Source organism: Theropithecus gelada, chromosome 3, assembly GCF_003255815.1.
Source record: "Theropithecus gelada isolate Dixy chromosome 3, Tgel_1.0, whole genome shotgun sequence".
NCBI lineage: Eukaryota > Metazoa > Chordata > Mammalia > Primates > Cercopithecidae > Theropithecus > Theropithecus gelada.
This window is the reverse complement of record NC_037670.1, coordinates 82,351,224-82,376,795: the sequence shown is the minus strand read 5'-3', so window position 1 is coordinate 82,376,795 and position 25,572 is coordinate 82,351,224. Positions and strand designations below refer to the sequence as shown.

The 25,572-nt window shown below is 48.5% G+C and overlaps 1 protein-coding gene across 4 annotated transcripts in view; it reads right to left on the bottom strand.

Moving 5' to 3' along the window:
* NOD1 (nucleotide binding oligomerization domain containing 1) overlaps nucleotides 1-25,572 on the bottom strand; it is a 49,973-nt gene that overhangs the window by 5,781 nt on the left and 18,620 nt on the right. For 2 of the 4 annotated variants that reach the window (XM_025380464.1, XM_025380465.1), the window contains 11 exons: nucleotides 24,571-24,718; nucleotides 23,834-23,922; nucleotides 21,385-21,706; nucleotides 19,813-19,987; nucleotides 15,869-17,693; nucleotides 12,972-13,055; nucleotides 11,645-11,728; nucleotides 10,824-10,907; nucleotides 8,379-8,462; nucleotides 6,482-6,565; nucleotides 3,533-3,616 (listed from right to left, as the gene is read on the bottom strand). In XM_025380464.1, coding sequence (XP_025236249.1) covers nucleotides 3,533-3,616; nucleotides 6,482-6,565; nucleotides 8,379-8,462; nucleotides 10,824-10,907; nucleotides 11,645-11,728; nucleotides 12,972-13,055; nucleotides 15,869-17,693; nucleotides 19,813-19,987; nucleotides 21,385-21,585 — 2,705 coding nt within the window. In that variant the 5' untranslated portion in view covers nucleotides 21,586-21,706; nucleotides 23,834-23,922; nucleotides 24,571-24,718. Of the gene's footprint in view, nucleotides 1-3,532; nucleotides 3,617-6,481; nucleotides 6,566-8,378; nucleotides 8,463-10,823; nucleotides 10,908-11,644; nucleotides 11,827-12,971; nucleotides 13,056-15,868; nucleotides 17,694-19,812; nucleotides 19,988-21,384; nucleotides 21,707-23,833; nucleotides 23,923-24,570; nucleotides 24,719-25,572 lie in introns of all 4 variants that reach the window. The other 2 variants (XR_003118679.1, XM_025380466.1) reach the window with 2 other exon arrangements.

Below are 25,572 nucleotides of genomic sequence, written 5' to 3'. Positions count from 1 at the left end.
AAGAACCGAGTCTATGTGACTTTGTACTGGCTAAAAGTGTCTAGATCAGATCCACTAGCGTAAAGGACAGCTTGACATTTTTTAAATTTTCTCTTTGTTTTTATAGTGAACACGATGTAATACATGAACAGATGTGTGTGTGTGCATTTTTCATTGCAGAGGTGCATAACCAAAATATATGGGGCCGGGTGTGGTGGCTCACACCTGTAATCCCAGCACTTTGGGTGGCCAACGTGGGTGGATGATGAGGTCAGGAGATTGATACCATCCTGGCCAACCTGTCTCTATTAAAAATACAAAAAAATTAGCTGGGCATGGTGGCACGTGCCTGTAGTCCCAGCTACTCGGGAGGCTGAGGCAGGAGAATTGCTTGAACCGGGAGGTGGAGGTTGCAGTGAGCCAAGATTGCGCCAATGCACTCCAGGTGACAGAGTGAGACTCCGTTTCAATATGTATATATATTTTGGAGACCACCAATCTGAACAACAAATTCTAAGAAACACATCGTGGGAACAGGAAGTCTGACGTCTCCTTCCAGGTAGCAAGGGAAAGGCAAGGCAGGTTTTAAAGTTAACAGGCTACCAACATGCAAGAGGGAGCGGGGAGAAACAGTTATGCTGCCATGAAATAGTTCTCATGAACAGTTCTCATGGGGCTCAATGGAAAAGCTTTAATAATGGGGCCTCTGAGAATGCACCCCATTGTTCTGGGTAGCAGTGATTCAAATGAAACAAAGGTTTCAGCAATCGCTAGGAAGCCGGGCCTCTCCTGAAATGCTCCCCTGGGCAGCTATGCTTCCAACTCAACCAGGAAATAAATGCATCAAGAGGCTGTGGTGTCTCCACTTCATCACAGAGTCATTCCCCGCTCCTGGCTGTTTGTAGAATAGGCTCCTGCTAAACCTGACCCCTAGAAATCCTGGCACTAACCCAAGAAGGAAGCCCTTACCAGGAAGACGAGGGCCCTATGCTGTCATGAGTGAAGAGGACTCCCTCGAGAGAGGCAGTATCACAGAGCAGTTGCAGCTACTCTTAAACCCTCCCGCCTCACTTTTCAGCTACAGAATCTTGAAGAAATAAACGTATCTGTCTGTGCCTCAGTTGTGTCATCTGTAAAATGAGAATAACTGTAAGAGCGCCCCCCATCTACTGGGTGAGATTTCAAGAGGAGGGTGTGTATTAGGCACAGTGTCCAGGGGAAGGGAGCTGTTGTCACTCTTACTGCCCAAGCACACGGGACCACTGGTGGCTGGGCTGCAGCCAGGACCTGGTGCTCCCAGCCACACCGCACAAGGGCTAGGGCCCCTGGGTTCAGTGGCAGAGGTGATGACCTTCCCTTTCAAAAGGGACAAAAATAGAACCAGGAAGTGGGCACTGAGTTCTGTATTCAGTAACACTCTGCTGTTTTCCAGTCACCACTTAGGCTTTGTGGAAGGCAGGAAAAGCAGCCTCCAACCAAGACTTGGCAGGAGGCCAGGAAGGAGAGCACCTAATGCCCCTAAAAAGCCTGCAGTGTCCAGGCATATCCACCCACTCGGGCTGCCTTCACTAGGGCCAGTGCAGGTTGGGAATGCACAAAGCAGCCAAGACCGTCTTTCTGGCCCTGTCCTAGCTCTGCTCTCCCTAGAGAGGCTGGCCTGCACTTAGGGAATGGGATCAAATAATTTTGCAAGCTAAAAAGCAAAGAAAAACCAATATGTAGCAGAGTCTAGTCTTTTTGCAGAAATTGACAAGGCGAGTCTGAATTCATAAGAAATGCAAAGAACCTGGAATGGTCTAAACAATCTTGAGAAAGAACAAAGTAGAACTCACATCTCCTGATTTCAAAATGTACTACAAAGCTACAGCAATGGTCCTGGCATAGGAGAGACATATAAATCAATGGACCAGAACAGAGAATTCAGAAATAAACCCATACATCTATGGTCAATTGATTTTTGACAAGGGTGTCAGGGCCATTCAATAGGAAAAGATAATCTGTTCAACACGTGGTGCTGCCGGCACAGCTGGATATCCACGTGCAAGAGAATGAGGCTAACCCTCACTTTACACTATACACAAAAATCAACTCAAAATGGATTGCAGACCTGTATGTGAGGGGAAACACTTATAACACTGAATAGAAAACTTGTGTGGAGAGCTTTGCGATCTTGGATTAGGCGATCTTTTCTTAGATAAGACACTGAAAGCACAAGCAACCAAAGAAAAAAAAATAGATAAATTGGATTTCATCAAAATTAAAAACTATTGGCAGGGTGCAGTGGCTTCTCGCCTATCATCCCAGCACTTTGGGAGGCTGAGGCAGGCAGATCACCTGAGGTCAGGAGTTCGAGACCACCCTGGGCTTAAATGGTGAAACCCCATCTCTACTAAAAATACAAAACGAGACAGGCGTGGTGGCTCATGCCTCTAATCCCAACTACTCAGGAGGCTGAGGCAGAAGAATCGCTTGAACCCAGGAGGTGGAGGTTGCAGAGAGCTGAGACTGTGCCACTACATTCCAGCTTGGGTGACAAGAGCAAGACTCCATCTCAAAAAAAAAAAAAAAAAAAGTGAAAAACTTTTGTCCTTCAAAGGTCACTATCAAGAAAGAGGAAAAACTCCACAGAAAGAAAGAAAATACTTGCAAAACCTGTATCTAGTAAAGGTCTAGCACCCAGAACATATAGAGAAACCCTATAACTCAGCAATAAAAAGACAAACCCAATTTTAAAATAGGCAAAGGATATGCAGACATTTCTCCAAAGAAGCAATACAGATGCCCAGTAGGCACATAAAAAGACATTCAACATTGTTGTCATCAGGGAAATGCAAATCAAAACCACAATATTACTTCACACCCACTAGTATAACTAGATTTTAAAAGATGGACAATAACAAGTGTTGGTGAGGATGTGGAGAAATTGGAACCCACATACATTGCTGGTGAGAATGTAAAATAGTATATCCACTTTAGAAAACAGTTTGGTGGTTCCTCAAAAAGTTACAGAATTGCCATATGACCCAGAAATTCTGTTCCCAGGTATATTCCCAAAAGAGATGAAAACATATGTTCACCCAAAAGCATGAACAGGAGTGTTCACAGTAGCATTATGCATCATGGTCAAAAAGTAGAAACAACCCAAATGTCCCATCAACTGATTAATAAACTGCAAAATTTCCTTAGAGTGAATTATCATTTAGCCATAAAAAGGAATGAAACATGCTAGAACACAGAGACAAAAGGTCACATATTGCTTGATTCCATTTATATGAAATGCCCAGAGTAGGCAAATCCATAGAGACAGAAAGCGGATTAGTGGTTGCCAGGGTCTGGGAAGGAGAATGATAGGGAGTGACTGCTTAATGGATACAGGGGCTTTTTGGAGTGGGGAGGGGAAGCAAAAATGTTCTAGAATTAGGTGGTGATGGTTGCACTAAAAGCCTCTGAATTGTATACTTTAAGAGAGTGAATTTTACAGTATGTAAATTTTATCTCAAAAAATACTTTTGAAAAGCAACACAGTCTGAAATTCTAAGGCTCTCTGAGTTACCATAAATGCTTTAACGTCTGGTTGACTTTCAACATTTCTGCCAAACTCTCTGCCACTTCATCGTCGAGTTCATTTTGGGTCAGCCTAGAGGAAAAAAAAGGAAGTATTTACTCAAGAGAGCCTACTTGGCAGACATTGTTCTAGAGTTCACAGGAGCAGGAACCCAGCCCAAGGCTCTCCAGCTACGCAGATGATCACTCTGAGAACCCAGAAAACAGCCAGGCTCCAAGCCCAGCCTGTCGGCCACTCGGAAGGTCAATGGGACTCATTTCTAATGCAAATCCTGTACCCAGGCTCCTGTTTCTTAGCCCGGCTACCTGTAGAGGAGCCCACCCTCCCTCCCCACTTTTGCTGAGCCCTCAGATTTCATGAAAGATGGGGACCCACAGAAAACAAAGATGGGGGCCCACTGCCTGCTTCTCAGGTCTCCTCTAGTCCCAAGGTCCCTTGAACACCACTGACAGTGTGTTATTCCAAGTCAGTTTGAAGACCCGAAACAGCCTGCACATTAAAATGTGTTCAGTGCTTTGCTCTTAGTTAACTTGTGAGCGACCCAAGTTAAGTGACTAACAGTTCACGAAGCCTCTCAATGGCCCTTAGAACCAGAAGTGGTCTGGATAAAGCACCAAAGCTCCTCAGTGTAAATAGGTAGGACCCACTTGTGCCAGTGGACGAAAGAATCATTAGGAAGAAGAATAGAACAGAAAGAATATTTTTTAAAAATCATTCCTTGAAGGGCAGTTTGGATGTGCCTGTCCAAATTTTAAATGGGTTTCATTTTAAGACAATTAGACTTCCAGAAATTTACCCTACAGTGTGCAAGGATATACACACAAAGCTTTACACATTGCAGCATGCATTGTAGTATTATCCTAATGTAAAATCTGAACAAATTTAAATCAGAAACAACTGATGAAATACATTGCGACATCTATTCAATGGATGATGTGCAGCTAGTAGGGAGAATGAGGTAGAATGAGGAGGGAGAAGAACACAGCATTGACACCTGCTCCGGACTCAGCCTGGCAGGTTTGTATTCACCCAGGAGCAGGGTGACCTTGGGCAAGGGGCTTAAGTTCTTTGGGTCTGAGTTTTCTCCCTGGTGAATGTTAATAGTATAGATTGTATAGAGTGATTGTGAGGCTGAGTGAGTTAACACAGGGAAAAACTGTAGAATAACACATGGCATGCAGTCAGCACTTGAGGGCTTCTAGGTGTTGACATTACTGCTATCCATGTGATTTCGCTCTCAATGGGGCACCTGGCCATGTCTGGAGGCATTTTTGATCCTCACCACTGGGAGGTACAGGGCAGAGACGCTGCTAAACCTCCTACACAGGACAGCCCTACTGTAACAAAGAATCACTTGGACCAAAATGTCAACAGCATCAAGATTGAGAAACCCTAAAGGAAACATGTAAAATATGTGTAATCCATGATTATGATATTTTTAGAGCCACTGGTTGAATGCTATTCTATTTTGCATATCTTTGAACATACATAGAACAAAAGTCTAGAAAGGAAAGGTTATTTTGGAAAACACGAAGGGAGGTACTTTCACTTCCTCCTTTTAGGAGGAACTTTAGGAGGTACTTTCACGTCCTCCTTTAGTGTCTTACATTTTTTCCAAAAACCATATATTACTTTTCAAAACGTTAAATGATTTTTTGAGGGGAAAGAATTTAAAATGTACTTACTGGCCAGCAGGCCTAGTGTCAAAACTCTCTCCTAAAGATGACATTGTCATTATTCTCAGTAATTTAGCAAGATCAGATGAGCACTGGGCTCTGAGTAGATGATAGGGAGGGGTGTAATACAGCTCCCTCACCTAACCTGCAAGGAATTTTTTATTTCCTTTTTTTTTTTTTTGGTAGATAGAGGGTCTTGCTATATTGTTCAGGCTGGTCTCGAACTCTTGGCCTCAAGCAATCCTCCCACCTCAGCCTCCCAAAGTGCTGGGATTACAGGCGTGAGTCACTGCACCCAGCCACTTGCATGGAATTTATGATACAGGGATGTAAATAAAATTCAAATAAAGCAAAATAAAACATTAAGTGACCATAAAAAAGGGAACACCAACAAAAAACACCCTCAGGAGGCCACATCCACTTAGTAAGTGCCCTGGAGTGCAGAGAGGGAGCGAGGACTGTGGGCTTCAGGTGACAGGTGAAAGCCTTCAGAGGACTGTGGGCTTCAGGTGAGCTGGATGGAGCACAAAGGCCAAACCCCGATATGAAGACCTGGGGAAGGAGGAGGCTGCCTTGGGGGAGGCAGGTGAAGAGGAAGAAGGGAAAAAATTTTGAGCCAAGTGCATGGAAGTTGGCCTCTGCCAGGCACATGTGAAGGTATCTGAGGATACCTGGATAGCTTGCGTGGCCAGCCTTCTGGTTCTCCTGGGGCCTAGAAGGCCAAGGCCTCAGACCCAGGCTCCTGGAGCCCACTTCCCCCTCCTGTACCTGTTTATGCTTGTGGAAGTGGCTATTTTCTTCTCTAGGAGGAAATTAAGTTATCAACTTAACTGAAAGGCCTAGAGCCTTTCCAATTGGAAGATACCTTTTCTGTTAAGATTCCAGGCCATCTGCAGCCCCTGGGATAATTCCTGAGACCCAAACCCTCCAAAATGACTCTGTGCCAGGTGCAGTGGCTCACACCTGCAATTCCAGGGCTTTGAGAGGCCAGGGCGGGAGAACTGCTTGAGCCCAGGAGTTCAAGATCAGTCTGGATTACAGGAAAATCCCATCTCTACAAAAAATTTTAAAATTAACGGGCCGTGGTGGTGCGTGCCTATAGTCTCAGCTACTCGGGAGGCCAAGGCGGGAGGTTTGAATGAGCCTGGGAGGTCGAGGCTGCAGTGAGCCGAGATTGTGCCACGGCACTCAAGCCTGGACAACAAAGCGAGACCCTATCTCAGAAAAACAAACAAACAAATGAAATGACTCGAGCTGTTACCACAGTATTTCTAGAGACGTGTTCTGCTGCAGGGCCCTCGCGAGGCTCTTTCCTCCTTCTGTGGAGACGCCGTTGGACGCAAGACTAGGAAGGAACATGCTTGGGGTGAATTATTAGAGACACATCTACATTCAATCTTAGCTTCAACATCAGAACAGCTGGGAAGCCTCTGCCTGGTCGTGGCCCCAGCCCAGACTCACTCGGGGCAGGACGCAGAAGTGCTCAGCTGCAGCAGCAGTGCCCAGGCGTTGCTGCCCCAGAGCCCACATAGAGAACACAAGGGGAGGCCGGATGAAAAACGGGCCATCAGCACAGCCTGCTCACACAACGGTGGGCTGGGGTCGGTGCCTCAGGTTTCCGCACATGGGCAGGAGGCTGGAGAGGCCTGGCAAGCTGTGCTTCTAAAGGCTGGCCCCATCAGGGGACTCCATCTGCGAGACCTGGTGAAGTCTCTTCTGCTACTGCCCCCACCTTCTTGGACTCTTTTTCAGTGGTAGGAAGGACAGCAGCAGAGCCTTGGACATACCAAGGCCTCAAGATTTGGCCAGCAGCCTAAGCGGGGGCTGGGTAGAAGCATCCCTGTTTATAGAGAGGAAGAGTCCCTCTTTTCTAGCATCATCCTGAGGACAAGGAAGGGGCAGAAACCTGCTGGCCAGCATCTTATTAAGTTTTATCTGCACTTAGGAAACCCTCCCTCTACCAGCAAGGGGCATGCAGGGTTGGCTGAGGGGCTGGAAATGTCCTCTGTCTTGATGGGGGTGGTGGTTGGCTGGTGTGGGACACATGCAGAATTCACTGAGCTGAATAAATACTTAAGGTGATTCCTCAAGGATCTAGAACCAGAAATACCATTTAACCCAGCAATCCCATTACTGGGTATATACCCAAAGGATTATACATCATTCTTCTCTAAAGACACATGCACACGTATGTTTATTGCAGCACTATTTACATAGGAAAGACTTGGAACCAACCCAAATGCCCTTCAATCACAGACTGGATAAAGAAAATGTGGCACATTTACATCATGGAAGTATTCCATTGCAGTCATAAAAAAAAAAAAAGAATGAGATCATGTCCCTTGCTGGGACATGGATGAAGCTGGAAGCCATCATCCTCAGCAAACTAACACAGGAACAGAAAACCAAACACTACATGTTCTCACTCATAAGTGGGAGTTGAACAATGAGAACACATGGACACAGGGAGGGGAAAAACACACACCCGGGCCTGTCAGGGGGCGGGGGGCAAGGGGAGGGGGAGCATTAGGACAAATACCTAATGCATGCAGAGCTTAAAACCTAGATGACAGGTTGACAGGTGCAGCAAACCACCATGGCACACGTTTGCCTATGTAACAAACCTGCACATCCTCTACATGTATCCCGGAACTTAAAGTTAAAAAAAAAGAAGAGGCCGGGCGTGGTGGCTCAAACCTGTAATCCCAGCACTTTGGGAGGCCGAGACGGGCGGATCACAAGGTCAGGAGATCGAGACCATCCTGGCTAACACAGTGAAACCCTGTCTCTACTAAAAAATGCAAAAAAAACTAGCCGGGCGGGTTGGCGGGTGCCTGTAGTCCCAGCTACTCGGGAGGCTGAGGTAGGAGGATGGCGTAAACCCGGGAGGCGGAGCTTGCAGTGAGCTCAGATCTGGCCACTGCACTCCAGCCTGGGCAACAGAGCAAGACTCCGTCTCAAAAAAAAAAAAAAAAAAGAAGAAGAATGTGCTTTACTAGATGGCCTCTTATGCATCAAAAAAAAGGTTTGACAAGAGTAAGGAAAATCATACATGCAAATCCCTCTTCTATTAGGAGTGCCAATCACTCTTCCCCAGCAAACCTAGAGCAGCTAGGAGGGACCAGGTTGACCCCTGGAGACAGCAGGGCCACAGTTACCTCAGGGTGGTCAAGCTGGGGTGGTTCCGCAGAGCCTCTGCAAAGGCTTTTGCTCCTTCATCCCCAACTTGATTGCCCCACATCCTGAGGGAGAAGACAAGATAGTGAATGTTAGCTCCCCCAAAAACAGCCACGCTCACCCCTCCTTTTTTGCCAATGGCCACAGCTCAGTTCCTACTCAACAGACAGATGTTTGTGCCCAGTCCCTGGATCTGTGGCCTGGACACTAATTCCTCACGCTGGCCTCTGAGTGGGCTGCTCTGGATTTCAAATTCAAGGAGTGATGCAAGACCAAAGAGCAGGGGAAGCCTTGTGAACAGAGGCCATCGGCAAGAGGCACAGTTAGACACTGAGCCTCACCGCGAGCTTCGGAGAGCTGTCAGCCTGGGAGCCTGAACTCATGAGATGAAGCACTTGCATGTCTCCTGTGGAGAACAGAGGTCTGCAGAGGCCTGGAGGGAAGGCCGTGTGCAGGTGCTGGGTTTCCAACAACTGCTCAACTCTGGGCAGGGTCAGAGACATTCCTGAAGACATGGTCTTCCAGGAGACAAAGAGCAGGAAGTACCTTCAGAAACCCTATCAGTAATGTTCCTGTCACATAAAGAGGACGTTACCCAACTAAGCTCTGCGGCTGTGGCCATCTTGGTGGAGAGCTGTGGCAATAAAGCTGTATTCTCTCCCCTACAGCAGATCCGGAGAGGCTCTGGCTAAAACAGTCTGCATGGTAAGATGGTGGTCTCCTGACCTGGCTCTGCCATCTGCTACCTGTGCGGACTTCGGGAAATTATGTAGTCTCTTGGATCTCAGTCTCTCGTCTATAAAATGGGGATAATTAGAGCATTCCCTCGTGGAGTTGTTGTGAGGATTCATTGAGTGAACAGATGCAAAGCACTTATAACAGTGTGTGGTTTGTACAAAGTGTTGGTTGTTCCCAATAGGATCAGCATGCACTGTCGACATACAACAAAGCAAGTTCGTGTGGCCCACTCACAACACAATGGCGGCTGCCTGAACAACACATTCGCACCAAGCAAACTACCTGCTTACACCATTCCAGGAATGGCTTGTTGGAACCCAGAATAAGCGTTTTCAGTGTTTTGCTTAAATATAAGTATTTACTATACAATTGAATGGCATCACATTTTTAATAAAGTGGAAAGCTACTCAAGGCATGAGATGAAGTGAAAAGGCAAGGATAAAACTCTGTACATACAGTCTGACCCCTACTATATTTTTTTAAAGTAGTACAAAGAGAGAGAGGAAGAAAGAGAAAGTGAGAGAGCTTAACTGAGCTTAAATGTTAACAAGAATTATTTTCTGAGAAGATCATTTGTATTATTTTTCATAGTTTCCAAATAAAATTACCTGTGTTCCTTTTATAATCCAATAAAAATTATAATGATACAAAAAGCTTTAAAAAGCCTCAAGAATCAAAACCACAATGAGACACTACCTCACACTCATTAGGATGGGTACTGTCAAAAAGAGAAAATAGCAAGTGTTGGCAAGGATGTGGAGAAACTGGAATGCACTGTTGGTGGGAATGTAAAATGGTGCTGCTGCTGTGGAAAACACTATGATGATTCTTCAAAAAATTAAAAATTACCATGGGATCCAGCAATCCCACTGCTGGATATATGCCCAAAAGAATTGAAGGCAGTCCCTTGAAGAGATATTTGTATGCCCATGTGCACAGCAGCATTATTCACAATAGCCAAAGCATAGAAGCAAGCCAGTGTCTGTTCTTGGAGAATGAGTAAACAAAACATGGCAAAGCCACACAATGGAATATTACTCAGCCTTAAAAAAGAAGGAAATCCTGGCCGGGCACGGTGGCTTACGCCTATAATCCCAACACATCAGGAGACCAAGGTGGGTGGATCGTTTGAGGTCAGGAGTTTGAGAGACCAGCCTGGCCAATGTGGTGAAACCCTGCCTCTACTAAAAATACAAAAATTAGCTGGGATCGGTGGCGGGTGCCTGTAATCCCAGCTACTCGTGTGGCTGAGGTGGGAGAATTGCTTGAACCCAGAAGGTAGAGGTTGCAGTGAGCCGAGATCATGCCACTGCACTCCAGCCCAGGCAACAGAGGGAAATCCTGTCCCATGCTTCAGCGTGGATGAACCTTGAGGACATGATGCTAGTGAAATCAGCCATTCCCAAAAGGCAAATACTGTATGATTCCACTTACATGAGGAAAAGTAGTCAAAACCATAGAGAGAGTAAGTAGAAGGGTGGCTGCAAGGGGCAGGGGAGAGGGGACCGGGGAGTTATTGCTTAATGGGCACGGTTTCAGTTTTGCAGCATGGTGAAAGCTCTCCACTGTCTCTCCCCAACAGCGAGCCCCAACGGTCCTTCTGGTATACTGATGTGTGAAAAGAACAGCAGGGGCCCATATACACACACAGCAGGTTGTACCACATACTTCCGCCCCCTTCTACTCACCCAACATCAGAGATTGATTTGCTGTTCTTCACAGCCAGGGCGAGACACTTCCCTCCTTCACTCGTTATTTTGTTTTTTCCCAGTCTGCAGAGAGTCACACACAGTCAGCCTCCAGCTATGCAGGGGTTCCAACGTGGGCCACCCTCCTCCCCACCACAGAGCCCCTTCCAGCCCCATCTTGGGAACTGTGCACTTTCTTCTGGGATCCACAGGAGCCATGCCCTGGGCCTCCTGTCAGGGAGGGACCTGAAGCCCTGGGGACAGTCAGTTAGGGTTCCTCTCCAGGAGATGGCCCACAGTCTCTGCAAAAGCTCAGGGACCTGAGCCCTCCCTGGGGTCCTCTTAAGTGACCTCAGCAGCATCACTGACTTCCCTTTGAAGACTTGAGAGGTCCCACTTTGACTGCCAAGGGTTAAGGTATGTGGCCACTGTCAGGGCAGGACCAGAGGCTCCAAACCTGGCACACTGTCACCCCCTGGGCAGGGCACATCTACAGCAGGGCAAGGGCCCAAGCTCTTGCAACCAGACAGGAAACTCCCTTGGGGCAAAAAGACCAGCAGAAAGGGTGAGAGTTAGTCCTTTCTTCAGGGCAGTAGTTACTGAAATCAAAATGCCAACCTTTCCCCCTACCAACGACAGGTGGCCCTTCCAGAATTCAAGCCTCACGGATCACACAGAGGTATCCTTATCTGACCAACATGGCCCTGGGACAAGTGGAAGGCTTTAGGATGAAAGCTCTTTATCGTGACATGTAATCTTTGAACAACAGAAGGGGGTGACCAAGAGAAGATACTAAGGAACCTGGTGCCTACCCCACTTACTTAAGGTGTGTGAGGCCTTTGCATTCATCCAGGATTTTGGTGACGTACCTGGCTCCGACATCGGTGATCTGGTTGTTGTATAAACTTCAAGAGAAAGCACAGCCATGAGACTTTCTGGCTCCTGATGTCATTTTAATAGCCCCTATTTTTTGAAGCATGTGCTGTCTACTGATTTCCAAAGTCTGGGTTGAAAGGGGAACACACAGGCACCAGAGTTCAGGGCTCTGAGGTCTCACAGCCCAGGTTCAATCCAGCTCCACTACTTTCCCCAGCTTTATGGCCTGAGACAAGTCACCTCACCTCTCTGTGCCTCAGTTTCTCCATCTGTAATACAGGGGTAATGATGATAGCCCCCTTGCAGGGTGGTTCTGAGGATCTTAGGACATAACGCAAAGCCCTGGTGCATGAGTGCGCAGTGACTGGCAGGTGGTGGGTGTTTACAACTAAGATTACATTCAGCAACTTGAGAAGAAAAGATTCTGAATATTGAAACTTCTTGATGTCTACCTTTCAGCCATCTCACCACTCAATGCCAGTTCAATAATACAGCAGATGGAAGTTGAAAGGCAGCTAAGCTCAGGCTTCCAGGGTTCCACAGCCACACAGAGCCCTGGAGCCGAGTGTGGCCTGGGGTCGTTTGCATCCATGTCCTCATTCACATTGAAGGCCACTGAGGCCCCAAGAAACTGAACAACTGCTCCAGCTTGCAGAGCCACCAGTGGTGTGGGGCTGGCCCTCAATCCCTTGTCTCAGGCTCCAAAACCTCAAAGGCTCTGAACGCCCAGAGTTTCTCACAATTCTTTTGGCAACTGATGTGGAGCTATTTATAGTCTTTCTTACCACACTTGGTTTGACTGTTTCATCCATTCTGCGAGAGAAATATGAGTGTTTGAAAATGGGGCACTGCCGTAGACCCATGTGGCCACATCAGGCTGCAGCATACACTCAGAATCCCCTTTCGGGTCTTGCCCCAAAGGCTCTGGATGAGGGATTCTGGACCCAAAATAGTCCAGACTAATATGTAAACAGGATTCTAACATTTATTCAACATATCCCCTTATATTCTCTTTGCATCCCCCAATAACCAGTTGTAAACCTTCTTGCCTATACTGGGATCCCAATTTTATAGGTTAGGAGGCTGAGGCTCAGCAAGACTTCATGACTGGCCAAGCCACAAAGAGAACCCAGGACTCTCAACTCCTAGGCCAGCGCCCTCCCCAGCCCTGGGCCATCCATGCGGATCATCCAGAGACCCACAGGAATGTGAATTCCCTGCAGCTCTGTATATTACTAGGTAGTTAGCACAGTGTTCTGGAGAAAGACATACCCCAAATATGTCACAATTTTGTATTTGGTCAGCTCTTCGCTTAGCACCTTTACCCCACCGTCAGTGATCTGGTTTACGCTGAGTCTGAAACAAACAGCAAAAAAATTACGAGTCAGGGTAGGCACTCATTATGAAGGATCATCAATCTTACAAAGATCCAGAAACCTTCAGGCCCTGGAGTTTTCCCCAATATAGACGGCCCTGGAGAATGACTGCAGCAATCAGCCAAATAGCCCCTTACAAAGCCTGGCCAACGTGGGGCCGCCAGACCCGTCCTGCACCAGCCCATAGGTGAGGCTGCAGCACAGCCCCTGGCTCCTCACATGACCATGAGGGACACAGGGAGGACACGTGAGGCCAGCCACCTCTGACATCCACCCTTTGCGTGTGGCCTATGTGTCAGCCAGACCCTGTACCTGGTTCTCATACGGTGGAGGGCATGGGTTTGGAAACATCAGGGGCTGCTTTTAGTGGTTGTGACTGGAGGAGGGAGTGCCCTGTCATCTTGCGGGCAGGGCCAGTGATGTTAGGTGTCCTGCAAAATGCTGGACAGGTCTCACAAGAACTGTTGCACCCAAAATGCCAACAGCCTCCCCTCATCCAGAAACACATGGGCTAACCCTGACTTGTCACTGGAAAAGGCTATGGATCCTTTTGTCAAAGGAGACTGCTCATGTCATTCTGTAAAGTGTCGGACAGCAAATATTTTAGGCTCTGGGGGCCATGTGGTCTCTGCCGCAACTACTCAACTGTGTAGTGTGAAGCAGCCAGTAAGTAAATAAATGGGTATGGCTGTGTTCCAACAAACCTTTACTTACAAACACAAGCCATGGGCCCAGTTAGACCCACAAGCTGACCTTGATAACAAGTAAAATGCTGAACAATGAAAAGCTTGATGTTTAGGCCACATCAAAATGATCAAGTCAGACACTCTGGACCCTTCCCCTCAGAGTCCCCAGCTTGGGCTGGGAAATAGTGTGCATGTACACGGCATGGCCAGCCCAAGATAGCACAGGCTAGTGGACATTCCCAATATCTATTGCAATAGACTCCCCCATCTTTTAGCTGGGCCCATCTGATTAAGTTCTGAAATACTATTGCCCATACTATTAAGTTCTGAAATCGAAGCAGCAGTATAATTAGTAATAGATAAGAAGTGTTCTTAAAACTTTGAGGCATGCCCTCGATCTTCGCCCTTGCTTCTTACTGAGCGCCAGAGTGTCGACTAGATGGCTGGAGTCTGAGCAGCCCTCTTGGGCCAAGATGTGAAAGCCAGGTAGTGAGGATGGCAGAGCAGCAAGGCAGAGAGAGCCTGGGCTCCGGAGGGCCATGGAGATTCCATAGCAGTCCCGAACTACCTACCTCTAGACTTTTACATGAGAGAAATAAGTTCGTAAGTCACCAAGATTTGGGGTTTTCTCTCTCAGCTAAAATTAATCCTAACTGACGCAGCCAGAGAGCTGAGCGTGCTTCCCGTGGTTACCCATACCCTCTGCTTTCCTACAAGCTGCTTTTTCTCTCACTGGTGTGAAGGAAAGCTTCACCTGGGGACAGTAGGAAGGGCAGGGCCACCACACTGGTGTGGAGTTTCCCATTTAAAAGATGGACAGAGGGGCCAGGCGCGACAGCTCATGCCTGTAACCATAGCACTTTGGGAGGCCGAGGCGGGCGGATCACCCGAGGTCAGGATTTCGAGACTAGCCTGGCCAACAAGGGAAAACCTATCCTACTAAAAATACAAAAACCTTAGCCGGACATGGTGGTGTGTGCCTGTAATCCCAGCTACTCAGGAGGCTGAGGCAAGAGAATCGCTTGAACCCGGGAGGCGAAGGTTTCAGCGAGCCGAGATCGCACCACCGTACTCCAGCCTGGGCAACACAGCAGGACTCCATCTGGGGCGGGGGCAAAAAACAAGATGGACAGAGCGCAGCACTGAGTGTGAGACTGCCTAGGGCTACAGAGGGAGAGTCACTGGCTGAGAGTACAGAGAACAGACTGCAGGTTTTCTAATTCCCAGGCTAGGGCAGCCTTCGGCCCCCTGCACCCCATGTCCCCATGCAATTTACACTCTGACATTGGTGTGACAGGCACTGGGAGTCAGTTCTAAACCCCTACTGCTCTTCAGAAATGCATGAGTCAAGTAATGGTGAATTTAACCCCCTGTAGAAATTTACAAGGTTTATTTTACACAGGAAATGCTAATAGAAGAAAACAGACTGGCCTCTGTTTCCCCTAAACTATGGAACAGGAAAACAACCACGAGTTAGCATTTTAGCTGAGATCTCTAGCAGTGCGAAGGGCTGCTGGCTTTGATGACAGAAAGTCACCAATGCCAACTGGCACAAGGTCTGCTTTCTCTGCAGTAATAAAAGCTCCCATATTCCAGAAACTTTTTGAGGGCTATCTCGGAGCCTTACATTAATCTTAAAAGGAAGGTTCTTTATGCATTCTGGCACTACCATGTCTGAGCTGTGTGACCTAAAGCAAGCTATTAACTTCTCTGTGCCTCCACTTCCTCATCTGCCAGAATAGAGACAATAACAGTACCTAAGTTATAGGGTTGTAAAGAGCACTCCATTGGTGATATTTGTAATGCACTTCACCCATTCTCAATTAACATTGGTTCTTGTGGCCATAATTGACAGGATTATGAGCATTTTCTTTTTCCAGATGAGGGCACGGAGGCTCTGAGAGTTAAGCACTTTCTTCAAGGGCACCCAGCTGTGGCTGATCCAGGTCCACCTGCCCCGAAGCTTTGCACCTTGCCCTCCGCCCCGCTGAGAGAGAAAAGGTCTGGACATTCCAAGGCCCCTGGTCATGAGTCCTACAGGATCCTGGTGCCCCCTGAGCCTGGCCCGCTCGGCCCACCTGCTGCTCCCCTTGCCTGGTGGCCTCACCTGATAACGGTGAGGCGGCTGAAGCAGGGCCGCAGCTCTCGCACGCCGTAGTCGTTGAGATTGTTGTTGTCCAGGTCTAGGGCCAGCCGCTTGGGGAAGTGATGCAGGACGAAGGACAGGGCGCTGCAGTCGGCCGAGCAAGCATTGCAGTAGGTCAGCTTGAGGTAGTTGGCGCAGATGCCCCTGGCCGCCAGCTGCCCCACCTTCTGGCTCTGCGTCTCATAGATGCAGCGCAGCATCCAGATGAACGTGGGCATGGCCTGCACCTGGTTGAAGCTTTCGACCTGAACTCGGGGCAGGCTCTTCAGATAGCCCCGCAGGCTGGAAAACAGGTGTGCCCACAGGGCCTTGCGCTTCCTCCTCAGGGCCGCCGCGGGCACCAGGTGCCTCAAGAGCTTCTGTTTGGCTTTGGACAACAGCCCGCACAGGAAGAGGTTGGTGAACTGGAAGTGATCCTTGTTCTTGAAGAGGTCTTCCCGTGATGGACCGCTGCCCCGCAGGCACTGGAACGGGAGGAAGGGAGGATAGCAGGACGCGGCCGCTGCCCCCCCAGGGGGCATCCACTCCTGGAAGAACCTGAGCAGCTCCCGAGTGCCCACCCTGTCGTCCAGCACAAGGAAAAAGGCTGTAAAGAAGGCCTGGAGGGTGAGATGGAAAAACTCATAGGACTGCTGGTCGCCCCCGGGGCCCAGCTCCGGCAAAGCCCGCAGGAAGCCCAGCTGCATGTCTCCCTCCTGCAGCCCGGAGGCCTCCACCTCCTCCTGGGTGAAGACAAAGAGGCTCCTCTCCATGCCCCGGTGGGCCAGCTGCCCCAGCGAGCACAGAGTGTCCCGGCCGGCGCGGAGGGTCTCCACCGGGCTGCGTGTGTTCCGCTGCACCAGGCTGCTGGGCTGCATCCTGTTCAGGTGGACCTCAGTGACCAGCAGGAAGACGTCCGTCAGGGTCATCATGCAGTTGGGCAGCTGTGGTGAGCCTTCGAAGGCGGCACGGAAGTGCTGGAAGCACCGGAAGATGATCCAGCAGAAGAGGGGCACAGAGCACAGGCTGCAGAGGTTGGGGTTGGCCTCCAGCTGGCTCAGCAGGTGGTCCTGCAGAGCCCGCTCGGGGAACATCTTCCTGGCATAGGCGCGCAGGTGGCTGGGGGAGAAGCCCCGGAGAAGCACCTTCTTCCGCAGGAACTGGCGCGGGACCTCGATGCCTGTGCGGGCCGTGAGCAGCTTGCTAGCCCCCTTGAGCAGCTTCCCGCTGAGCAGGTTGGCCAGCAGGACCAGGGGGTGGGCAGGCTCCCAGGGGCAGGAGCTGTCAGGCACGCGGCTCAGGTCCAAGTCCGAGTGCAGCTCGTCCAGGCCGTCAAAGGTGAAGAGGGCCACATGGGGGAAGCGCAGCAGAAAGGCGAACACCTCCTCGGGGTCCTGCTCCGGGTAGCAGTAGTGCTTGAAGAGCAAGTCCTGCAGACACAGCCTGTCACTTTCCCTGAAGCAGCTGAACATGCGGCAGCGAAAGTGAAAGAAGAATTTGACCCCTGCGTCTAGGCGGCCCGTGGCCCAGAGGCTCTGCAGCCGCTGCAGCAGCATGGACTTGCCCACCCCAGCATCGCCCAAGACGAAGATGGTCTCGCCCTGCTCATTGAGGATGCCGGTGGTGTGGTCCAGGAGGCAGGCCAGGCTGTCCAGGCTGCCCAGGCTCTCATTGCTGAAGCCGACCAGCTCCATGATGGTGTCCATGTAGATCTCCTCCAGCAGCAGCTCCTCCTTTTGGGCATAGCACAGCATGAACTTGGAGTCACGGCCCAGGTGGTGTCTCAGCTGCTGAGTGTACCTGCTCACTGGAGGGCACGGCAGCAGAGTGAGAAGGAGAGAGGCAGAAACAGCATCAAACAGGGAGGTCTCAAAGAGGAGAGACGACTGCATAAACAAAATTCACAACCTGGACCCTGAGGCCAGTGCAGCCACTCCTCAGATGCAGACCTGGGGAGCATCACAGAGCCAGCATTCCTGACCCTGAGGGTCCTGGGCTTCCATCCCTCTGCTTGACCTCAGATTTAGCCAGAGAGGAGGTGACAGACTTCGACTGGGATCAGTGTCTGAGACAGGCCACCCTTATTCCTCTGCATGGTGTCATCATCGAACTGCAGTTAAACGCTGAAGCACCTTGCACTTGAGGGCCAGGTCAGATGGCCATGCTGGCCCTCCTCCACCAACACCGCTTTTTTGTTGTTAGAGATAGGGTCCTGCTCTGTCACTCAGGCTAGGGTGCAGTGGCCCAATCATAGCTTACTGCAGTCTCAAACTCCCAGGCTCAAGCAATCCTCCCACCTCAGCCTCCCAAGTAGCCGGGACCACAGGCATATGCCACCACGCCCAACTAATTTTTGTGTTTTTTGTAGAGATGGGGTCTCGCCATGTTGCCCAGCCTGGTCACAAACTCCTGGGCTCAAGCGATCCGCCTGCCTCGGCCTCCCAAAGTGTTAGGGAGTGTTATATATTCGTCAATAATTTTTAGTAAGTTTACAAAGTTGTGCAAACCTCACCACAGTCCAGTTCTAGAACATCACTATTTTCCCAGTTTTCTGGAGCCTATTTGCAGCCAATCCCTGGGCCGTAGGCAACTACTGATATGCTTTGTCTATAGATTTACCTTTTCTGGACCTTTCATATAAACAGAATCATACAATATATAGTCTTTTGTGTGAGGCTGCTTGTAGAGTGAATTACACTTTAAAAGCTAATAATTAGTAGCTGGCTAACGGAACCAACAGAGAAGTCTTTCAAAAGAATGATTCCTCGTGGGAATATTTTCCTCTTTTTTTTTTTTTTTTTTTCATGCGGGAAGGAAACAAGGGGAGGCAGGAAGGAGCAGACAGAGTCAGAAGCTGGCAGTGGCTGGCAGGCACCTGCAGGGGCCGTGGAAGCCGGAGCCTAGCCCTGACACTCTGCCGGCTGGCCTTGTTTCCCCTAAGCACACACCTGTCTTGTGCTTCTGTTTCCAATGACATATTGGATTCTTTAAAAGGCAGGATTTGGGACCTTGGTGCTGGTATGTTACCAACAGCTGTCTCAAAGTAGAGAGTTCAAAAGCAGAGAAAGAAGACTCCTGCCCCAGAGCAGATCCTGGCCCCAATGATATGTTCTCATGTGCCTTGGACTGCCGCTGTGCTGACTGCCATTTGCAAGGGCACATTTGTGAGACTGCTGACTGGTGGTCTCTTCCAGCAGACTTGAAGCTCCCTGAGGGCAGGAACCCTATCTGTGTTTGCTCACCACTGTCTCCCTGACATTCAGCACAGGGTAGGGTCTTGGCATGTGGTGGGTACAGCAAAAAATACTTATTGAACGAATCAGTTAACTAATGGGGTCTCCCATGGTGCTTTGGAAATAAGGACTGGCACCCAAGGGTGACAGAATACCTTGCTTAGAATCAAAACCGGCAAGGCTTTTTAACTTTTTTCTTTCCTTTTTCAGAGACAGGGTCTCACTCTGTCACCCAGGCTGAAGTGTAGGGGCACAATCACAGCTTGCTGCAGCCTCAGACTCCTGGGCTCAAGCAGTCCTCTTGCCTCAGCCTCCCGAGTAGCTGGAACTACAGGTGTATGCTACCATGTCTAGCTAAAGATTTTTTTTAAAGAAAAAAAAATACAACCTTGAATTTGTGCAACCATTAAAATGTCTACATATGTCAGAATAGGAAGAAAGCAAGCGGTTAGAACAGAGGCCATTCTCACACTTCCCCAGGCCCTTCTATAAACCAGACCATCAAGGTGTGGGCAGTTCAATAGCAGCCACCTGGGTTGCACTTGGGTGACAGGGTTCCGCTGTTCCTTTCTAAACTCAAAGTAGCACCTGGGCCTGCTTCCTGAGGTGGCACTCAGGGCTGGCCCAGCCATTACCAAACCCCAGGGCCCTGCTTGCACTGGTGCCTGCAGTCTCGCTGGGGCTGACTCCTACCTGGGTCAGTGTTGACCACGACTTTGCTCTGAATGAGCAGGGAAGGGGAGAAGCTGATCTCCAGCAGCCAAGGCCTGAGGTCCACGTAAGCATCTGCGAGTTGCTGGAGCAAGTAGAGGAAGAACTCGGATACCTCTTCACCCTTGCTCTGTACCAGGTCCAGAATTTTGCGGACCTGGAGGCGACACAAGCATGAGGGCATGGGCTGGCATGAGAGGCATCCTCCTACCGTAAGGACCCTCAGGCAGGCTCAGGGCAGGGCTCTGAGTTCTTACTACAGCCGGTAGCTATGCCATCCCCCCAGCTGCTGTGACAGTCAACATGTTGGAGCCCTAAAATCTGAAAAATGACCTCCTGAGCAAGAAATAAAACCACCCAGCTCTAAGGAACCAGGAGGCTTCCATGAGCCAAAAAATAAAAAGGACAGACAAGTAGCTATGGAATTCTCTCCCTCCTTTTCCCTTTTTTTTTAAGACAGAGTCTTGCTCTGTCACCCAGGCTGGAGTGCAATGGCACAATCTTGGTTCACTGCAACCTCCACCTCCCAGGTTCAAGGGATTCTCCTGCCTCAGCCTCCCAAGTGGCTGGGATTACAGGCGCCCGCCACCACATCCGGCTAATTTTTGTATTTTTATTAGAGACGGGGTTTCACCATGTTGGCCAGGCTGGTCTCAAACTCCCGACCTCAGGTGATCCATCTGCCTCGGCCTCCCAAAGTGCTGGGATTACAGGCATGAGCCATGGTGCCCAGCCTTCTCCTTGTCCCTCTTAACCTGACACAACTGGCATGCAGGAATGAGAGTGGAGAGGGGAGAGCTACCCCTTGGGCATAATGAGGTGGGCACCCGGGCCACACAGCAGGAGGGTGACAGGCCATACGTTAAAAACGGCTTTTTTTCTTGTTAAAAAGGTAGGAAAACAAACCAAGAGAAGAGAACAAAGCACACGAGTGTGCTACTGCTTCCCCCAGAAACAGTCCTGGTCTCTTCTGAATCCCAGCGGGGTCATGTCATAAACGGGTTGTGTCATTCCTCTAACCAAGAAGGAATTTGTGGTCTCCATTTTATTTTTCAGGAGATAACGCAAAACTTCAGTGAAAGTAAGGGCTGTTAAGGCGCCCCACAGTGGAGCGGGGAAGATCCTTCGCTGTGGACCCACCGTGGGATGTCATCATTCCTGAACCTGAGGCGGTTCCCCTCCGAGTCTCACCCAGCAGTGAGCACCCTCCAGTCTTCAGAGGCACTGAACGAACATCGCTGCTGGGGATGCTTTTATGCTTATGTTCTTTTTCCCTCCTAATTTAAAGAGGATCCAAAAATGAAGTGTCTGAGAACCAATACACACAGCAATGAGAACTGAGATGTCAGGGTTTGCTCCAGACACAAACACAGGAATGAAAGACCTGATTGTGCAACCTGCTAACCCAGGCATTTGTGTGCTATTAGTACCCCAAAGTGCAGCCCTGCCCCCTGGACTAAACTCCCACGCTCTTCATTCAGATCAGCAGGGAGAGGCCTCTTCCAGCTCCCCAGGTCCACACAATGCCCATGCCCATCCCTGTCCCCGGGGCACCTTGTCGGGCTGGGTGGGGCAGGCACACACAATCTCAGCGTCTTCAGTGGAGAAGTAGTCATTCTTCAGTAAGTTGTCCACCAGACACTGAGTGTTGCGGATGCGAGTGACCAGAAGTTCCCGGTTGCTTTTCAGTAATTGAATGTGGGGATGAGACTCTGATGGGATTATTTCCATCTCACTGTGGCCCTGCTCTTCCATAGTTAAAGTAGCAAGTGGCTACTTTTCCCAAATTCATCTTCGGCTGCGTGTGTCCTCCCAGCAGTAGGGCAATTAGGATTCAGGCCCTGCCCTCCAGGGCCCCTGCTACTCTGTGCATCCCCTGAAGAGACCAATGATATCATCAGCAAAGCAAAAGCTAAAGAAAGAGCCCACCCCACCTCCCACTGGTCCTGGGTTTCTCTACCTAGAGCAGGAAGGAGCCGTGCTTAAGACCTTTATCTGGCCAGGCAAGTTGGCTCATGACTGTAATCCCAGTGCTTTGGGAGGCTGAGATGGGCAGATAGCTTGAAGTAAGGCCAGTAGTTTGAGACCAGCCTGTGCAACATAATGAGACCCCCATCTCTCAAAAAATAAAAAAATTAGCCAGGCATAGTGGCGCACACCTGTAGTCCTAGCTATTGGGGAGGCTAAGGCAGGAGGATCGCATGAGCACAGGAGTTCAAGGCTGCAGTGAGCTATTATCACAGCACTGCACTCCAGCCTGGGTTACACAGCAAGGTCCTGTCTGCAACAAAACTTTTATCTTAGATGCATTAAAGAAAAAAAAAATCATAATTTAATTGTTTGCGCTTGAGGGTTACATCACCAGAGTAGGTGACCAGAGATAGCCAACCCTTTTTTATTTTTAAATCAAAACTTCTTCATTATTACTATAAAGCAAAAGTGTGCTTCGATCGTAGACTGAGATAGAGATGGAAAGGTGTATTATTTTACATAATAAGGTTAACAGGGCTTGGAGGTTTCTGCATTCCCCAAGCAGGGAACAGGCCCAGAACTGAGAAAGAAGGACCTGTGAGGTTTGGTGGGAGACAGGGTCTCAGCACAAAATAGCCTAAGGAGAGAGACAACTGCATGAAGTCTCCTGTGGTAGCCAGAGCCAAGGAACCTGGGGACAGTGATGTCTCAGTCACTGTTGCCCATTTTGGTTTGTGCTATAACCTCTTCCCCTGTGTCCTTGACCTTCAGCAAAGTCTGTTATACACAAGCACCCTGGGGAAGGAGGGAGAAGCAATGGTCCCATGTGGCATGAAGCGGGACAGAGGGAGGGCAGAGGTGCAGGAGGAAGAGGGAGAGTCGGCACGGAGTTCCCGGGATTAGATTCCCAAGAGAGGCATCTCTCTGGAAACCCTTGAAAACAAGTGCTGAGTTTCTTGTCTGGGTAGGAACAGGGACCCAAGCTATTTTATTTGGGCATTAAAAAACACTTGGGTTTATCTGAGTTATCCCAAAATTGAACTCACTACCTTCCTTATAACAGTAACAGCAAATAATAATAATAATTTTTTTTTAAAATCCCACAGAAGACCCTTCAGCCTCTTCTCGTCCAGGCATACTTGCATGTGCAAAATGATCTTGGAAGCGGAAAGGCCTGAAATTGGCCACTTTGTTGTTTGTCTAGGCAGGAAAACCCATGCATTTCACAGAGAGAGTTTAAAAAAAAAAGTTTTTTTATAGTTCAAAAAAAAGTTCATAGATCTTTTAACACTATCAACATCATTAATATGTTTCACAAGCCACATCTGTTAACATTCAGGTCTAGTGGTTCTCAATTTTTTTTTCCACCAAGGGCACATGAGTCTCCTGCTCTTTGACACGCTTCCATGTTTTCTTTTTTTAACCTATCAAATGCCAGATCCCACACAATAGCTTTCTTTTTAGAACCCAAATGATAGCACAAGAAAGAGTACAATTTAAAATTATCAGCAACAGAAGGGCAAGAGATCCCCACCAAAAAAATTTAAAGGGATGAAAATATTGGTTATTGTTCCAATAAAAGTTATTAAATGCTAATCCAGCCTTTTCTCCTTTTTCTTTTTTTCTTTTTTTTTTTTGGCAGAGTCCCACTGTGTGGCCCAGGCTGGAGTGCAGTGGCACAATCTTGGCTCACTGCAACATCTGCCTCCCGAGCTCAAGCAATTACCCTGCATCAGCCACCTGAGTAGCTAGAACTACAGGCGTGTGTCACCACACCCAGCTAATTTTTGTATTTTTAATAGAGACAGGGTTTCACCATGTTGGCCAAGCTGGTCTTGAACTCCTGACCTCAAGTGATCTGCCTGCCTCGGCCACCCAAATTGTTTGGATTACAGGCGTGAGCCACCACACCCAGCTATTTTCCGTGGCGGTCAATTCTATGACCCCCTTTAGGATCCTTAGCTTTAAAAAATCGGCTCATTTAAAGCATATCAGTTGACAATATTAAATTTAAATTAGCAGTTAATAATACCTTTTTAAGTTCCTGGCATCATTCTTTGAAGTTAGAATATTTTAAAACAACATTCTTTAAATCTTCAATTTCCAAGTTCTTTCTGGAATCTGCAAAATCGAACAAAGACTTAAAAAAATTATTGTGGCACATGGTGAATGAATGAATAAAACTGGCAAGAGAATAATTTTAAAATCTAGTATTCCCAGATATCAGACTACTCTCTGTACCTTCTTCTTTTAGGACAGTGTTTTCTAAACGTTCAACATCCCCACCATAGTCAGTTTTTGGTTGTTCTTGCCATAATTGAGACACACCCGTACTTTATTTGCTTAACTTTTTGTTTTCAGTTGAGTTTTGAAAATGCTAATAATTTTAAAGGAATGTTATGTCACCATTAGAAACAGAAAAAAAAAAAAATCCTTTGCAATGCATAGAAAGTAACACAAAAATTAATTCACCAGAAATACAACAATATTACCGTATTCCAGCTAGGCCTGCTGCGGTTGGGGCCTGTTTTCTCTCGCAAGCATCTGAGAGATGTTAAAGACACAGTAGCACAGAATTGAGACTTTCTCTTTAAGATCATCACAAGGCTGAGAGAAAACTGGAAAGAAGTCGCTTCTCACTTTGTGATTTAGCGTTTTTCAACGTCATGCTCCATTCTTTAGAAAGCTGGGAAGGGGTATTGCACAACTTCCTTCATCCCTCCTTTCCCGACCTTTGCCCGCCTCCCACGAGGGGCCCATTTTACTCACTGCTTCTGTCTCTTCCAAGCCTGCGATTCCCATAAAAACAGCGACTTGTCTTCCCAGATGTTTTCTGTAATCGCCGCCATAGACAGGTATCTCCACCTCTTGCCATCAAAGGCAGAAACTGAAGGAAAGTCTCCTGACTTACAATCACCTAAATAAAGCAATATATTATATGACAGCCATCTGGCAAGCAGGCTGCTTTATAATTTCTAGAGCCCTGGCTTAAGATTTAATCAAGTGTGCAGAGTTAGCTCAATTCAGCAAGAACTTAACAAGGTATGGATGTTGGAAAGGAAAGCAGAGAAACTGAACTCAGACCTGGTAAACAGAATCTAAGGGTAGACCAAAACCATACCATGGGAGACTGGAGATCAATTTAAAGTTCATGGGCACTTATTTCAGAAACACCAAAGAGCCAGAGATCTGCTGGCCCTGGCAGGCAATCCTTTCCTTTCTTTACTTGGTAAAGGGGGGGTCCTGTTGATGAAGAGGGTCTGGTTCTCTCTTCCAGGCAAAAAGACCAAGGTTGGACCAGGACCAGGTATCTGGGAGCTGGGTCTGCTCTCCTCAGTGGGGCTTTCCCAGGCCAGTGGTGTAGACCAATGGGGACTGAAGTTGGAGATCCTGGTAAGGCAGGTCCAGGGAATACACAAAGAAAAAAACCAAGCTAATGGAGGCAGCCAGAAAAAAAGGACGCACCACAGAACAAAAGATGGATCACCAATTGGAAAAATGAAACAGAGATCAGAGAAGGGTGAGTCCACCACCAAAAGCCATCTCCTGAGGCAAAGGCAGGTGGGGGTAGAGCCTGTGGGCGATGAGGGAGCCCTGAAGGGAGCTGGGGCTTGCACAGGCATCTCCTCCCAAGTCCTCTTCTTTCTAGCTTTCTGCCCTCAGAGAGGGTTAGTTCCCAGGGTAAGGGAATTCCAGGGGCAATTCACCACTCCAGGCTCCTCACAGAAACCAGTGCCCAAGTCCCATCCTGCAATGTGATCTTCCAAACTA